At 37.1% G+C, this 17,016-nt stretch overlaps 3 protein-coding genes across 6 annotated transcripts; 2 read left to right on the top strand and 1 right to left on the bottom strand.

The window, feature by feature from the left end:
- The first annotated feature begins 688 nt into the window (after window positions 1-688).
- LOC121759964 lies at window positions 689-2,808 on the top strand. The gene is made up of 2 exons (XM_042155548.1): window positions 689-1,092; window positions 2,535-2,808. The coding sequence occupies exons 1-2, from the start codon at window positions 817-819 to the stop codon at window positions 2,640-2,642; spliced, it is 384 nt and encodes a 127-aa protein (XP_042011482.1). The 5' UTR covers window positions 689-816; the 3' UTR covers window positions 2,643-2,808.
- Window positions 2,809-3,396: 588 nt separating this feature from the next.
- Window positions 3,397-13,055, bottom strand: LOC121762560 (phosphatidylinositol-3-phosphatase myotubularin-1-like). 4 transcript variants are annotated; one of them, XM_042158458.1, is made up of 19 exons: window positions 12,901-13,055; window positions 12,729-12,803; window positions 12,142-12,216; window positions 11,538-11,609; window positions 10,999-11,068; window positions 10,581-10,630; window positions 9,881-10,170; window positions 9,705-9,778; window positions 9,571-9,634; window positions 9,314-9,379; window positions 9,016-9,115; window positions 8,802-8,915; window positions 8,160-8,329; window positions 7,551-7,635; window positions 7,000-7,203; window positions 6,383-6,442; window positions 6,225-6,289; window positions 5,275-5,551; window positions 3,397-4,265 (listed from the first exon to the last, which is right to left on the bottom strand). In XM_042158458.1, exons 1-19 carry the CDS (start codon window positions 13,009-13,011, stop codon window positions 3,762-3,764), a joined length of 2,526 nt encoding a protein of 841 aa, XP_042014392.1. In that variant the 5' UTR covers window positions 13,012-13,055; the 3' UTR covers window positions 3,397-3,761. The 4 variants fall into 4 exon arrangements, with proteins under 4 accessions (XP_042014392.1, XP_042014393.1, XP_042014394.1 ...); XM_042158459.1 differs by lacking the exon at window positions 6,383-6,442; XM_042158460.1 differs by lacking the exon at window positions 12,901-13,055 and having other exon boundaries at window positions 11,538-11,630; window positions 12,729-12,792.
- A 1,048-nt stretch (window positions 13,056-14,103) lies between these two features.
- On the top strand, window positions 14,104-16,625 carry LOC121762751. Its single transcript, XM_042158736.1, has 5 exons — window positions 14,104-14,347; window positions 14,683-15,339; window positions 15,584-15,672; window positions 16,032-16,131; window positions 16,234-16,625. Exons 1-5 carry the CDS (start codon window positions 14,189-14,191, stop codon window positions 16,363-16,365), a joined length of 1,137 nt encoding a protein of 378 aa, XP_042014670.1. The 5' UTR covers window positions 14,104-14,188; the 3' UTR covers window positions 16,366-16,625.
- Window positions 16,626-17,016: the final 391 nt, after the last annotated feature.

Raw genomic sequence — 17,016 nt, 5'->3', positions numbered from 1 at the left:
TGCTAGTTTTTCGGTGGTTTTTCACGGTTCGGAACCCCCACTTTCCAACAGATTTTGCGGTTTTGGCTCGATTTTTCACGGTTTTGCGGTTCCGATTTGAAACCGTCCGGAACTGGCAGTTCCGGCACGGTTTCGGTTCTAGAATTTTGGAACCTGAACCGACCCACGGTTCCAAAAGTGACGGTTTCTGTCCATTTAAATCTCACGGTCCCTTAATTCACTAAATACTTGTTCCTAATGTATGTGTATAAAAGATACTCCCTCTGTCCCATAATAGATGACATACTTGAGAATTGACACTAGATTTTAGGTGATATTTTGTGTGTTAAGTAGAAAAAGAAAATAATATATTTATATTAATGTAAGATGGAGTTTATTCTAAAAAAAGAAATGTGACATTGGGACAAACTAAATAGGAAAGTGTGACATCTATTATGTATGGGCTACGTCTTAATTACGATAAGAAAATTTTTATCATCTCTATTAATAATACACTATAAAATATGGATAAAAAGTTTTATCCTATCGAGCTGTGATTCTGTATCATGTTTTGATTAGTGATCTTTGTAGTTTTATCAAAACGTACACGCCATTTGTATACGTCAATAATAATTAAAAAAAAATTCTAATATTAATAAAATTAATAAGTATGCAGAAGAAATTAATTTCCGAAGTCGTTGAGCAAAAGAGGCACAAACGGCGCCGTTTCAGGTATTTTAATTCCACAAGCTTCCTCTGCCTTCTCTCTCTCTCTATAGTTGCCTCCGCCATAGCTAAAAGCTCACCAAACCTCTCTCCAAAACCCCACGTTGAAAAATGGGAGACTCCAACAGCATAGTGGAGGAGCAGAAGAACCCCTTCGTAGTCTTCTTCACGAACTTAATTTCCTCAATTAAGCTGCCCTTCCCCCCGAAGAAAAACGGCGCTAAGTCGGAACACGCCGTGGAAGCAGCGGAGCCGCAGAAATCGGCGGCGGATGATGAGAAGAAGCCAGGATTCGTGACGTTTCCGCGGCAGAGCGTGGAGCAGATCAAATTGGAAGGGGAGACTGATGCAGCTGGACGGACTACTAATCCATTGATTTTGTGGCAGGTATTGATTCGTTCGTGGTCGAATTGATTTTATTTGTGATATGTTTCGATGCGTGTGATGAATGATAATCGTGTGAATTTGTTTGATATTTTCATCTTGCTCCTTTGATACTGCTGAATATCTCTTGCTTATTGGGTTAATTAAACAGGTAGTAAAAAAATTGTCTGTAACTTGTTGAATGTTATAGAGACTGATGATTTGAGTGTAACTGTAATTGATATTCATCTTGCTCCTTTGATTTAATTTAAAAGGTAAAAAAAGTTGCTTGGAACTTGTAAACTGCTGAATTAACTGAAACTGTAATTGATATTCATCTTACTCATTTGATTCTGCATAGTTTATATGCTGAGTATCCTCTTGTTTATTGAGTTAATTATAAAGGTAAAAAAAATTGCTTGAAGCTGGATTGAGTGAAACTGTAATTGAATTCATCTTGCTCCTTTGATGCTCTCTAGGTTATATGCTGAATATCTCTTCTGTTTGTTTATTGAGTTAATGAAAAAGGTAAAAAAAGACAAGGTTGCTTGTAAATTCTAGAATGTTATGTAGACTGCTGAATTGACTGAAATTGTACTCATCTTGCTCCTTTGATACTGTTTAAGTTGTATACTGAATATCTCTTGTTTATCAAGTTAATTAAAAGGGTAAATAAAGTTGCTTGTTATGCAGACTAGTTAATTGACTGGAACTGTAATTCTATATGTTATATGTTGAATATCTCTTGTTTGTTGAGTTAATTAAAAGGTGAAAAAGGTTGCTTGTAACTTGTAGGATGTTATGTCGACTGCTGAATTACTGAAACTGTAATTGGTGAGGTAATTAGGTAGGATGGGAATTCGATGAATTGGTTGATTGCCACGGTTGCTTAGTTGACTGTTTTATGCATAATTATGGCCGTATACCAAGTTATATGAGGAGTGCAGTTTATAATGGTTTATCACGAACTGTGCTCAATAGGCAAGTTTTTGCTTACTCTATGCTATCTATGGAACATATTTTCTCTTGTAAAGTTGTGTTTGCCATAGGATTTTGAGTCTCTTCTGAACTTGTGATTTGTGTTGTATCTAGCATCGAAAAATGTAATACCTTTTCTGTTTGTGATTTTGGTGGGGGTGGAATATCAAATCTGGGAAAAATACATACTATTATAACATATTCGCACTTGTTTCTATGAGCCTATGATTGACAAAGAATACATTCTTTCTTGAGGTATATTTGAACCTCTTGTTATTAGCCTAGGATCAAAATCTAAGAATAGATTACTTTATAATTTATATTCAAGCACTTTCACATTTCTTGAATATCATATTGTGATTATCTCTACCTTCTACTAGCTTTTACCAAATTAAGTTGGCGTCAATGAGAACAGGAAACCGTTTTTGATATTGTAATGCTTGCTCTTCTACAATCGCTCATCTTCTGTTGTGTCTGGCTGGTTGCAGGTCTATGCTTTAGGCGGAATTTTAGTTGCGAGGTGGGCATGGATGAGGTGGAACGAGAGGAAGGGACAGAAGAAGCCAGGCGTTGGTCCTCCCCCGTCTCAAGACTAGCCTCTTTGATCCCTCAAGTAAATGGATAGATATATGGTGTTCATAATCATGGTCTATTCTATGAAGAAAATGTAGTTCATACACTCAAAACATCAACTTTCTTACCAACTGCTCTGTCCCTTTTTCTCTTGGTTCATTTAATATTTCTACAGTTTTTCGATTATCAGTATTTATTTCTTTTCTTATTTTCATTCTTGAAATATAATCGGTGTGCCAAAATTGTCATATGCCACTGAAAAATTTTACTCCCTCGGGCTTAAGTCTATCGAGTCTTGTCCATTTTCTTTCGAAATGTCCCAAGCTAAATGAATCATTTCAATTTCTGGTAAAAATTAAATCTTTAACTATTCAACTCACCAAACACCATGTTCTTAATTCTTGTGTCGGAAAAAAGGTCTTAACTTGGGACGAAAGGAGTAAAAATGAAGCAGCAATGACTTGTGGTTGAGAGTTGTCTAATTCTTCTATCCATACATGCTGCATACCTTGATCCATTTTTGGATAAATGTATCCATTCTCTGTGTGTTAGAGAGAGAGGGGCACAAGTGTATCATTTTATGGCATGTGCTACATAGTAGTAAAATTTTTTAACTAAAGTGACAGCTACACATTTATTTATTCTATAATAATCCAGACAGGGTGATGACAATAACAATCACAAATGGTTAGCAATTTCATACAATGACAAAATTTGCAACACAGAACGTAGAATCTATCAGAATATGCCAAAACAGTAAATTAATCACATTACATCTGACAAAATGCATCTGACCATTCCTCCAAAGATATTTCAATTTATTGTATTATTGATCTTAGTTGAAGTATGAAAGTGATAAAATGCATTTATTCATCTAAAGGATAGCAAAAAAATTAGAGCTAGAGCTATTGATTTGGGATTCTATTCACTAGAATGCTACATACTACCTGATCCATGATGACAATAAGAGTGAGTTAGAAGAAGAAACTTGCCTTGTTTCTACCTATGTGGATTGCCAGAAATCGAGTCCGGCTTGTGCTAACTCTGTTCGCGATGTATATACACTCCCGAAGACCCGTGTCCAACTTAGGGTCTATATATTTTTGTCTCACAAAAAATTCTTGTAAAAAACTCCAAAGCTGCTATTGTGAATCAAAATGGCTGTCATATATAGAAAGACGGTCGAAAGCATCAAAGTTAGCCTTTAGGCCGACAAACTGACTACCGAACTGGGTACAGCCAGCTTCGGGCCATCTACACCCTCCCTCGCGGGTGCGTAGAGGGCATAAAGATTCACATACCCGGCATATAGGGTTGATGGAATCATCATCATCATCATGACGAGCAACATACACGGGACTATCTGGTTTCTCATCACTCTGCGTGCCCGTAGTGGAAAAGAGAGATTTTTGAGGAATCTCTGTTGCTATGCTTTCGATGCTAACAATGCAATCACCTTCTTCGGAAAACTGGACTTTGGACCCGAGTGCTTGTATTGCCCGTTTTATAGCAACATTTTCCTTTTTGGCACTCCTAGCCCAGTCCCTTGCTGAGCTGCTGCTGAGTTTCTCGTTTCGCAACTCATCTGTCAAAGACTCCACAGCTGATGTTGCTTCTCTAAGTTTTGCCTCTGCTAAATCTTTTGCCTGCCAACATTTGTTACTATCTGATTACTCTTCAATAATATCAATTATAGGGAAAGAATTATTGGGCTTTAAAGCAATCCAGAACTTTTCTAGAGGGGTTTTTTGTGTAAGCAGAAACAATAAAATCACCATCACGAACCCTTCCATCCCAGCCCATCTTATATACTAAGCTTTTCTGAAAACCCAAACCGATATAAGCGTACCAATCCAGTTAGATTATCCTACTTGTACAAAAGAATCCAAATTCAGGTACTTATTCCAACTTAGAGTGGAACATAGTTTAGAGGTCATGCTCCTTAAGAAAGGCCTCTACTGCACATTTTACTGACAAGCACGTCTACCAGTCTTTCCTATTTCGGGCATGATCTTGATGTATTACCAATCTTTCCTATTTCGAGCATGATCCTGATATCTGATTGATTGCCATACTGATAAGCATATAAGATAGGAAGCCCTAACTTAACCATATAAGATAGGAAGCCCTAACTTAACCCAAAACCATGGTCAAAGGTAAAGGGTTGACTCCCTATTATATGCTATTCCACACTTTCGTGTGAAACCGATGTGGGATCGTATCAATCCATCCCTCTTTTAAACCGGACGTCCACGGACGGCACACGCCACGGGCCCACCATCCGCTTTACGGCCCTTTTTCCTTTCGGGCCCACGTTTTTTTCGGTGGCACCCCTTGGTCACACCTACGGGTAGCCCCTTTCCGTAGGACATCCGGATCCACGTTCACCGCACCAAATTGATAAGCATATAAGATAGGAAGCCCTAACTTAACCCAAAACCATGGTCAAAGGTAAAGGGTTGACTCCCTATTATATGCTATTCCACACTTTCGTGTGAAACCGATGTGGGATCGTATCACTATTATTTGTGCATACATGCAACACAAGGATTTTAAATTAGAAAGGATCTTTTCCGGCCCCACAGACACAGATACGACACAGCTGAAAGAGAGGAAAATTAGGTGAACAATGATGAATAGAAACAAATTACGTACCTTCTGCAATTCAGATAATTTCTCAGCCATGTTTCTACAGTGTGTTTCTAACTCTCCACCTTGGGATTCTGATGGACAAGCCCATCGAAGGTGGAACTGAGGCCAAAGCGTTGGGGCTAAAGCTGCTGCTGGAGGTAATAATGGACCTTGAAATTTTGATGCGTCGTAGAAGTGGTTATAATGACAAGAAGGCCTATCTGAATCCCGCAACTCAGCTAAATACACCCACATGCACCCACATGCATCATAAACACCAGCTTGATGCCTTTCTTTCTCACTGATTTAACAAAGAATAAATCAGACAAGAGCAATATAAACCAAAATATCAATACATTTTTTCCACATCAAGTTGTTTGTTTCATGATGCAAAAGCCAAGCAAAGACTTCTATAAATCATGGCCGTGGTTACCAACTAAAATTCCTCACCACTCAGCATGGTTGTCGATTGTAATTCTAATTCATATTGTACTAAATCCACTTTATACATGAGCAGATATTGGAGGTAATCAGAAAGAACTAGCTTTTATAGATAAAATCCCTGCTTCATGATTTAACTTTGTATGTCTTTGGTGATTGTTGAATGATAGTAGATCATAAGTTCTCTACTTTGTAATACAGTTTTTGTATATCATTACCTTCTGATTTGTGGCAAATCCAACATCCCCAATTTTTTCAGCATTAAAACAATGTCATTCAGCGGTATACATCGTCCAAATTTCACTGTAAAATTTGGGGATGTTGGGTTCCCACATATTTAAGTAAAGATGGTGGCATTCTTGAAATGTTTTAAAGCCGTGTTGAATTTGCAAAATAGTTCATTATTTTATGATTTATTCAGCAAATATCCCTACAAAAAAAACTATACGTAAAAAGGGGAGCTTGCAAAGAAGATAAGTAACATAATTATGGCAGTGGGCCAGTGAGCTAGCAAGGAAAGAAAAAGCATATACCTGTTGCAGAAAAAGTTTCCAAAACGGCAGGAAAGAACACAGTCTAGTAAATCTACCAGGAATACCTGCAAAGCCATAAGATAGAGTTAGCAAGCAGCATTATGGCATAACATTATCGAATTAGCTATCTCATTATGCATCGGATGAAGGTATATTACCGAAGAAAACTCAAAGGCAAAGGGATACATTCGTAACAATTGGGAAATGCAATCAACCCACTGTAGAAAAATACTATAGTCAGTGACCCGAAAAGCAAAGGTGCCGTAAGATATTCATCACAAAACTCAATTCACACATAGGGCTCTTTGGGACAAAAATAATCAGACTGTAACTATGCCAGTTGGACTGCACTTCTATAAGTGACAGATGACTATAATCACTTCCAAAATCATGATCAAATCTGCTTCATCTGTTCATGTTATTTTGGCACTGGTTACTAAAGTAAATAATGAGCTGGTGTCCAACTGCCATGCAGCCATAGTAAAATTTAGTCTTACTGAAATTGAGATCTAAGCATTAGTATTTCTTAAACCCATTGAATATCGTAGAGTGGTGACTATAACATAAATGCACAGCATGAACATGCTCTTTAACTCTAAGGCGGAGCAATGACCCTTTTCAAATCCCCCTAAAATCGTTTACTAAACTGGTGCTACAAAATCTACTTTGTAAAAGATAGCTACTTCCATGAATGATCTCAACAAGCAGAGACAAAAACATAACGGTAGCAAAAATTAAGCATCAATTAATCTGCCAATGTTACTAGTACATCTACCTGCAGAAAGATAGGTGAACAATTATTTTGTGCATGAGAAGAATTAGTCTGGGTAGATGATTGGCGACTTGGAGATGAAGTTAAACTCCCAGTAGATGCCTGCCGTGTAAATTCAGGAATGCTTTCACTTCCTGACACAGTAGGCAGTCCCAGACGATCTGAAAACGGATGACCAAATGCAAGCCAGTCTTTTTCTACAAGAGCCTGTTTATTCAGAAAGATTTGAACTCAGTTACAAAAGCCAATCTCTTCTCATATTCTCTCGTTCCATATATATTGACCTGTTTTCCTTTTGGGCATATATATTGGATTATTTCCTTTTTGGAACACCTGTATCACTCACACACCTTTAACTAATACTTTACTACCCACTCACCTTTACACCATAAAGCAACATTCCTAAAAATCCATGCCAAGAAAAATAGGCCAATATATAGGACAGGGAGTATTTAATAAAACCTTAGCTTAAATAATCATCACACAACAGGTATAATGAACAAGATGTAATCTACATAATTAGCTATTGCATCAAACACAATGACTAGCCATACCTGGAAACCCTTGAATGTCCGGTAGTATGGATCAAGTAACAAACTTGCAAGAGAAACCAGCTGAGTTGTTCTGTCCCATCCATCACTGCAAACACCATTTTGGAACATTCATAAAAGATCAAATCAATCAGTTGTTCTCGGGCTTTAATAATAACAGATTTGGAAATGATGCACAAAATGAACAAATTATATCCATTTGAAGCAGCCAAAAATTATGGTTGAAAACTTAGATGTGTGTCACTTCTATATTATGCATTCATAAAACAGTTTTTAAGTTTCTTCTCCCAGTCCTGGGCTTCCAGAGAATATTGGATAGAGATAATATATTCTGGATGACACATAAGTTCAAAAAAATATCATTTTTTTACCTAAGTACAATTGGAGTTCCATTTGCCAAGTATCTTGATGACCAAAGATATTAATGTATATTTAATAAGTGCTATTGTAGAGAAACTGAGAAAGCACTAGCAACATATATATATTCCCTGTGTCATGATCTCTAGATAACTAAGGGTGAGGGTTTCAGAATCAAGAAACATTTATATTATACCACCAATAGGACCAGTCAGCAAACAGGTACAACCAGGAAGATACAATAAAATATCCTACCTACAATGGACTAGCACCGTAGCTGATTCTAGAGCAATGCGAGCAGCAATCCATGCTGAGCCAGCCAAAACACTCTGAACATGTATCAACCAACCACTGTCACCCAGAGTTGAGACTGAAGCAGACATACTGCTGAGATTTCCTCCTCCCCAAGTCCATCCACCATGTCTCTGTCAATAGAAGGGCAAGAATACAAGTATAAACTTATAAATATTACTAGCAAATAGACTAAATTTCATTTCTTATAACCCCTAACTCTGCTATAATTTCTGAAAGATGAAAACATCACCACACCACATTACGACTAATAACATCGATAGAAACAAAACTTTGTTAACAGAACTTTCTCTTCTTTGCATCATAACATAAACCCTTAAAGAGAAAGAATGCTGATTCTTCAATCCCTTTGAAAACACCTTTTGCAGACACAAGGACTCTACAGAAAGAAGACTAATGAAAGACTGCAAAAAAGTAAATGTCAGTAAATTCCATAAGTAGCCTAAAAGTAAATGAGTGACGAGTGATTGCAATAACAAATGTAATCAAAATCCCAGCTATACATGTTAAAGGATATCATTAATCTCCCAAAAAAAACCAATGTGTATAAACAGATTATTCTCTTGAGGTGCAACAAAATCATACCAAAAAAGAAGACAACCCATCTGACGATTTGGCACCATGAGTATCAACATAGTCTCTAAGCCGAGCAAGACTCTCGCGCATTGCGTGTATATTGTCTATACCAAAGAAGACGATCTGAAGAGTGGAGAAGGGAGGATGAGAAGAAGGCACCACTTACAGAAACACAATATAAGTGCTTTTAAAAGTTCGGATTTGACTATGGATTTAGATAGACCTCAGACTGAGAGTAGTTGGCGGAGGACTCTGACCCACCACCCATTGCACCATTCGCCAATGCATTTTTCCTAGGCCTTGCATCAGCTATATATAGCTTCCTAAATGAAAATACGGATTTGATGACTCACCGATGAAAGTACTGGAGATATTTTAGTTAAATACCTCAAACTGAATATGAATGACAGGTGATTTAGTTGCTTGATAACAAAAACAAATTACGATCATGGAGAGCCAAACATGGTTGAACTATAGAGAAGAAAATGAACACTGATGTAAACTCAATGAAAATAAGTTACCTCCTGCGCTCCCTTACTCCAGAAAGTTGAGTCCAAAGTGCGGCAACTAGTTTCTCATCAGAATTGCTGCAAAAAAGAGTGTATTGTATGGGTTCAGAAGACCATATATGGATTATGAGAGAGGAATGAAACTACAAGTTAGTTTAGAACTCCTACTTCTCACTATGATCACAGTCATAAATTACAGTATCTATGAAATCATTCACAACCCTTTCAAACCAGCAGACCGACAGGATTATTTTACATCCTATAATCACCTTCTCATGTTCATCATGAGGCCAACCAGTGGTTGTGAAGATCGCGCTAGGACAGCTCCAGTTCCTGCAGCTAACCAATTAGCCTAACTTCAACATGATACATAGAAATATTATAATGTGAATTCAGCTCGCACCAGGGTTACACCAGCAAATTACAGGCAATCTACACCGTGCACGGAAGGAACAAGCCTGCAGTATCTCGACATCGCTGACAGAAGTTGCAAGGAAAGGCATGATCGAAACCACTAAAACTATTAGTCTGAAATCTAGCAGCTCCTATGGAAAAACAGATCTGCATAGATTTTCTTACCTGATGGAGTTTGGAATAAGCAATGCAAATGGATAGGTAGGGCACATTGTATAGTTAGAATTCAAATTGCTTATTCTCCACCATTCATTGGACAGTGTGAATGATCCATCTTCAAGTGTTCTAGGGCAAGCATTGCGTGATTCTAGCCCAAGAAGCCGGAAGTACTCATTCAATAACCGCACCTTAGGGGTCGTGTTACTGTATCTTGAAGTTCCAGCAGCAAAAGCATAGAGATCCCAAAGTCTAGCTGGTCTAGTCCATCTTGATATAGCATCAAACACAGCACGCCTCTGCAAAATAAGCATTTTATTGCATAACAATGTGATTCAGATGACCATCTTCAGCATCTAGTAGAACCTATAAGCATAACTGAGATGCTTAAAAAGGTAAACTGATTTAGTTGCCCCAGTGCATAATTTGGACTGATTATTAACCCACGCCAAACAAATTAATGTTGATACTTATCACATGTTTTTGGAAACCCCGAAAAAGGTGAGACTTTCTGCCTCTACGTAGTGCCTTGCATTATAAATATACTATAAATTTGCAAGTACCCAAACAATTTAATAGAATTATTTTAGGAAAGCTTATTTTAGAAGTTTAACTCTTCATCGAATACCATAAACATCATGAATATAATCACCAGAGTAGGTTAGGAAAATCATCATATCCATAAACTTCCATATCCAGGATGACTGACCTGTTTCGTCCTAGGCCGAAAGCCAAAGACAACAATTCTCATATCTTTACCTGCAAAGGTTTATAAGAATAATACAATCAAATGCAAACAACCACACATCATAATCATGAGATACAAACACAATGACAGAACAATCATTTATGCAAAAACTAAAAGTTACTCCATCCATCCCATTTGCCTTCAACAAGAAGGATCTAAACAAGTGGGCTAATTAATATGCGTGCCCAGAAATTTTGGGTCATTATAAATGGACATAGGGGATACTAATTTACGATTAAACTGGCATTCCCTAATATCAATTACCGCAAGAAAATTCAAAACCTTCATTCAACTATCTCAGTATTCTGATCCAATTATTTTTTATTGCTCTCGCCTCTCGATATATTTACTTTTTGAGAAATGATGCTAAGAAGCATACCAATGACCTGAAGCAATCGTTGAGATGGATTCTTATCAATCTGCTTAGGAGCTGATGGCAGCTTCATACCCTTCAGCCAATAAAGAATATCAGAGTTCAAGATCTTGCATTATGAACTAACAAAACAACTGTTTTAGGGAGATGGTTCAAGAAATAAACAAAGTAAAAAGTAGCATGAGGTATGTAGAAGTGTGAAAGGAAAACCATCAAATTTTCTTAGGAAAGTACAATTTTATCTCACTGGAAAAATAATTACTGTGACAAGTAGGTTAAAGCCATAAGTCAGGGCCAAAAGGGCAATTTCCAGATGGGAGGGGGCAAAGTGCTTAAATTGCCTATCCCAGAAATTAGAGAAAACTATATTTAACTCTTGAAAATGATTTGCAATGATTCCTAACATAGAAAACTATTAGGATGTAAAATTCTTTGTGATTAGCATCTGCAAAGGATGTATATTAGCAAAATATACAAATAGACAAACTAGCATGTACACACCAGAAGAAGAGTGAAGGTTACAGACTCCATTCATTACAACTTACAGTTCTGCTGAACTTCTCAATTGCCGCCAACGGTATTGTGCCAAGTCCTATAACGCTTCTAGATCCATCGCTCTAGGAAAAAAAGGAATAGTCCTATAAGCAAAAGGTTACATTTATTTTCCAAATATTACATCAAAAGGCAATACTTTGATTTATAAAACAAATGCAATCCGGATTTGCCTGAAAATGTGGTTGAATTTCATAAGGTAAAGCACAAAAGATTGTATTTGACTCACAAGTCCTGATGGTGAAGACTGAATCAAAACTCAACAAGTTTTAATGTGATTGAATGAGATCTAGCCATCTAAGCAGTCAGCTCAAAGTTTAGCGGGTAAACTAGTAGGAATAAATCATTTGAACAATGGCTTCCACACAAGATACTTATTCATTAGTTAAGCTATAGCTCTTCTTTGTGCAGATGGCCTTTCCCACGTACGAATTGTGTAACGAGAATAATCAAACCAGAATAAGTGCAAGACTACAGTCCTAACCTTAATGTTTTAGCAGCATGATATGTGGCAAACTGCCAATAAAGTAGAAACACCCTAAATTTTAATACAAAATGAAAGAGACTGTATTAGCAGCAGAGGAATGAACATCTTACCAAGAAAAGAAGACGAAAATTTGTCACATATAAATCTCCTGCCTCGTCCGTGTTCACAAGAACAACGCCATGTCCCTGGAAATGAATCTTCAATTAAGTCACCCCAAAATATTCTTATTGAAGATGCAAATAATGTGGATGATAGCTTCTTATTTTCAAGATATTATCAATCAGCATAAAGCATATATGCATCCTAACCAATACATACCCTCCACTCTCTAGCAACATCTAGAACAAGAATGTTTATAATGTCTGTAATCTAAGGCCTGATTTACAAATTACACCTCTTCTAAGCAATGCACAGATAACCAGCAGCTAAAATCCTAATAGGCACCAGAAATCGAAATCACGTAAACATCCATAAACACTAGATTACACCTTCACTTAATACAAGCTTTTCTAAATTTTGTCATCATCCAGAAATCTTACATATTGCATAGTTATGATTAGCATCTTGAAGCTACTTCAAATAAGTTAATACGAATTTTAATCCAAATTCACATCCGCAAAATCAAACACTACAAGAAATCATACAATCCAAATTCATAGCCACACAACCACCAAAGAAGCTCAATTTTCAACATCACCTCTACTATGACAAACTCCCCATCGAACAACAACTGCTGCAATCCCTGCGGCACAGGCCTCAAAGTCGAAACTTGCTGGAAAAAAAAGGAAAATCACAAATCAAACACGCACAATTTCCGAAAACCTAGAAATTACAGAAAAAACGGTGCATGGCGATGAAATTGACAATACATCAACTTTGGTCCATTCGAGGGCGTCCCAGCTGCCGTCGCCGTCGATTTTCTCCGGCTCCGATTGACGGAGCGGCGTCGACCGTCCGGACCTCGCTCGCGGTATAGACATACGGTTGCATATACGGATCGAATTGGGGAAAGAATTCAGCTTAATCGGTGACAAATTGAGAGAAAAATTGTGTTAAATTTGTGAATTGACGAATTTGTGTGTTGATGCGGGTGATCGACGTCAGCGTGACACGTCACTACGTAGGCCCCATCTGGCGCGGGCCAAACCGCTTGTTAGTTAAAAAAACAAATTGTAGTAAATCAAAATTATATTTTGCAAATTTGGTTCTTGAATATGTTCAATTTACTTTTTTTTAATCAAACGATCATAATTTTACAAAATTATAGCATTCCACAAAAAGGTTATTCATTGCATCGAAGTTTGAAACGACGTCATTTCAACAAAAATTATCAAAAAAAAAATCAAAGTTTATGACATTTTTTCGTATATCAAAATTGGAGGATATTTTCTGAAATACGTAAAAAATTGAGAACGCCAACGCCAAAAAGGCATAGTTTCATGTGTTCAAATGGAAAAAAAAACACATCGGAGTCTGAGGATATGATTATGTTGTTACTAAAAGGAATGTTTGGAATATATTTTGTGACATAAAGCTCAAATTAACTATAAAAATGTTAGGATTGTATGTATGTATGTTTAGAATTTATTAAATTGAAGAATATTATTAAAAGACACTTAAATAATTGGAACATAAAAATGTATGTTTCCTTCTTATTAATATAAATTTTGTCGGTATTAAAATATGGAAGACTTATCTTATACTCCATGTTCTAATATATAAGAAGGGATAATAGTAAAATAAGGTGGCTAGGTTTTTTGTCGAATTTTTGTTGCATGTTTAAGCCAGTTAATTTATCACTTATCTAAGGTTATGTGTAACATATATACGAAAAAAAACGCCATTATAATATTTTTTTATTGACAGAAAGTTGAATTAATCATCTTTTAAAATACAGATAATTGAAATTATTATAGTATTCATTATAATTATAAGGCCCAAACTACATATTCCAAAGTCCAACCCACTTCGGCCCAAAAACCCATGACGAAAATACCCCCAACATCACATGTAATACCGAACATATCCCTAAAACCCAAAATCTAAAGAAACACACTCAGTGCGTGAAAAAATCACACCGCAAAAACCAGTGGAATTTGGAAACCTGCTCGCAGTCGCCACTCTCTCTCTCTCTCTCAGCATTCGTGGTGCGAGAAAATGGGGCTAAGCGATAATTCCATAACCAGACGGAGGAACAAAAGGATCAATAGAAAGGCGGAAAGTAAAAGGGATGCCTCGTCAAAGGTCTCCAGCCGCGTCGCTGCCTTCATCGCCGCCAAGAAGCGCCGTCAATCCGGCAAGCGCCGCCAGTGCCAGGTAACTTTTTTTTCTCTCCAATTGAATGATTTTCCAATATTGAGCTATTGGATTTTCGATTTCTGATTTCCTTGTTGTGGAATATGAGTTTAATTTTGGTGTTCGTGTTGTTTGAAAGTAAATGTGTAATCTTTTAGGTTTTATTCGATTTGGTTGCTAACTTCAAGCTGACTTTGCTAATTATTAGATGATTTGAAGCAAAAGTATTGGTTATAGTTAATTCAAGCTATGGCTTTGCTAATTATTTGTAGCTAATCTGTTTTATGTTAAAAATTGTGGGATATGTTGTTGAAAATTGGGAATTTTTTTGTTGTTGTTTTTTGGTTGCTATTCAGGGTATGTGCTTCAGCCTTCCTTCTCTTGAGGACCCTTTCAATGAAAGAAAGGGGAAACCCGAACCCATGGGGAAACGGAAGAGGGATTCGAAAGAAGATTGGAAGCTAAAGGATAAGAAATCTTCTAGGTTGAAGAAGGAATTTGTCAAAGGAAATGATCAACGTGGATGTCTTCCCGGGAACAAAACGGAGAAGTCTCAGATCGTGGAGAAGGGAAAGATAGCATTGCATTCGTGTATTAAGTTTATGGGGTCGGAGATTGCAACCAATCTGGGGAAACCGACTCACCAGATTATTAAGAGGGAAGGGTCCAAAGGCTCTTGGGAAGAAATTGTCTCGGACAATGTTTCTGGGAGCCCGTCAAAGTTTTTGCTCATGTGTTTGAACATGATACAGGATGCAATGCACAATGGAGCAGCCTTAAGTGATGAAAAGGACGAACCTCTATTTGCTAGTGCTTGGGGACTTGATTTTTGGAATTGTTACTCTACTGGAATAGATGTGCTGGAGGCCAGTGGAATTGACTCGAAAAGGGAGCAAATTTCTTGGATCGCATCGACTGCTGCTGATATCATTTCAATGAAGGAGAAAGAGGGTGTATCGTTTACTGGTCCTTTCCTTTTATATTTAGTGCCATCTCAAGATAAAGCGTCCGAGGTTTGTAGGATGCTTACTCAACTTCCCATCTAGCCGTCTATTAATTGTCTGTGTATATACCTTTCGGGATCTTAGATGATGCTATGGTGTCAGTCATGTATCTGAAATGTCTAATCACATATGCTGCGCAACAGTGTGCATCATATTTTAGTTGATACAGTACGATACCATATAATTATTGAAGGTCTCTGTTCCAAGATAATCTGTCTTGATAATTTATTATGCTGCCCTGCATCATCTATAGGTACGCGGAGTCTGGAAGCCGTTGAAATGGCTTGGCGTACATACAGTGAGTTTGCATTCAGGTGCTTCCATAGACCATCAAATAGACGGGTTAGTCTCCAAACTGGTTACTCCTTTTATGCAAAAACAGATTACTGCAAACATGCAACTTTCAGATGTTTGTGATTTCTAGAGATGCACGTTACTTTATTTTGGTCACTGATTGTTTAGTCTCGTATTTAAGAGTCAGCGGATTTTTTTAGTTTGTAGTGTCGGGCATTAGATAAAGGGGTTACTGTTTTCTGACTCATTGTGTTGCAAGTTGATGTAAATCTACGTGCTCTCATCCTGTTCTTTTTCCAAAACTTATTTATGTGAAAAGCAATGCGTTCATTCTACTGCTTTTTCGTATTTGTGTATTTGATATCATTGGGAGTGTTTTTCTTGACTTGTTCTCTTGTATTTGGCAGTTTAAACAATTGTGAACCAGAGTTTCTCGTCTCCACCCCCGATAGACTTTTGGAAGTTGTTGCATTAGAGGCCGTTGACATATCTGGAGTTTCCTTGCTGGTATTTTACTAATCTGTTATGCATAACAGTTTTCTCTGCAAAACATTTTCATCCACGTGTTCTCGTTAGTTTTTACATCTCCGTGTTCTCAACTTCTCATAGGTTGTCGATGGATTGGAATCCCCTTCTAGTGGTGCCTACTTCGACGCAGTCAAAGCCGTAAGGCAACACATCACGGGAAGTCTTAGAACAGTTGTCTTCTCCGACTGCATGAATATTTCATCCGATAGCTGAATCAGTCGGCAACTGAAACGCCATACGGGTTTATTCGTGAGTGAAATTTTGTAATGTTTTTTTTGTTCTCCGGTGCATCGGAATATAGCTTCGATATTATTTGGGTGCAGTGATATTGCATTAGGCTTTCTTGCATCAATTAGAAATGTAGGAGTTGGTTTCACTTAGAAAAAAGGCTGCATTTTTGTACGTCATGAGAGAGAATACAATTCACACAATGAGAACTGCAATTCATGTTTTATGCAGTTGAATTTTTGCAACTTGTATGCTTTGGGAGGCTTTATTTTTTCCAGAAGATCAGTAATGATCTTATGTTAACCCTTGTCTTCGTGATAACTCGATCTCTTAACTTATTGTTGTCAACTAAGTTGTGTTTTATCGTCTTACTCTAAAAGAGAGATTTAGTGCACTTCAATTTGTATTTTGCCACTGGATGATTATTATACAAGAAATATTCTTTTATTACAACTTCAGGATGTAAAAAAGAGAACTACTCGTACTATGTCTTAATCTCATTCAACTATTCTTGTATCCAAAATATTTCAACTTTTCATCAATAAAAAAACCCCCTTCTTTTCATATGTTCTTTTCTCAGTGCCAGAAACAAATTCAGGTATGTTGCAATTTTTCCAAGCAAATGTATTTTTTTTA

This window comes from Salvia splendens, chromosome 13 (assembly GCF_004379255.2).
Source record: "Salvia splendens isolate huo1 chromosome 13, SspV2, whole genome shotgun sequence".
Classification (NCBI taxonomy): Eukaryota; Viridiplantae; Streptophyta; class Magnoliopsida; order Lamiales; family Lamiaceae; genus Salvia; species Salvia splendens.
The sequence above is the reverse complement of the archived record's forward strand: the minus strand, read 5'-3'. Positions and strand labels throughout refer to the sequence as shown.

Bases quoted from the DNA above. Each gene is read 5' to 3' on its own strand.
- LOC121759964 (XM_042155548.1), top strand. From the start codon at position 817: ATGGGAGACTCCAACAGCATAGTGGAGGAGCAGAAGAACCCCTTCGTA. The intron at 1,093-2,534 runs GTATTGATTCGT...GGCTGGTTGCAG, and splicing joins ATCCATTGATTTTGTGGCAG to GTCTATGCTTTAGGCGGAAT.
- LOC121762560 (XM_042158458.1), bottom strand. From the start codon at position 13,011: ATGTCTATACCGCGAGCGAGGTCCGGACGGTCGACGCCGCTCCGTCAA. The intron at 11,610-12,141 runs GTAAGATGTTCA...TTTTTTTCCTAG, and splicing joins ATTTTCGTCTTCTTTTCTTG to AGCGATGGATCTAGAAGCGT. The intron at 7,204-7,550 runs GTATGGCTAGTC...CTGAATAAACAG, and splicing joins GGACATTCAAGGGTTTCCAG to GCTCTTGTAGAAAAAGACTG.
- LOC121762751 (XM_042158736.1), top strand. From the start codon at position 14,189: ATGGGGCTAAGCGATAATTCCATAACCAGACGGAGGAACAAAAGGATC. The intron at 14,348-14,682 runs GTAACTTTTTTT...GTTGCTATTCAG, and splicing joins GCAAGCGCCGCCAGTGCCAG to GGTATGTGCTTCAGCCTTCC. The intron at 15,340-15,583 runs GTTTGTAGGATG...CATCATCTATAG, and splicing joins CTCAAGATAAAGCGTCCGAG to GTACGCGGAGTCTGGAAGCC.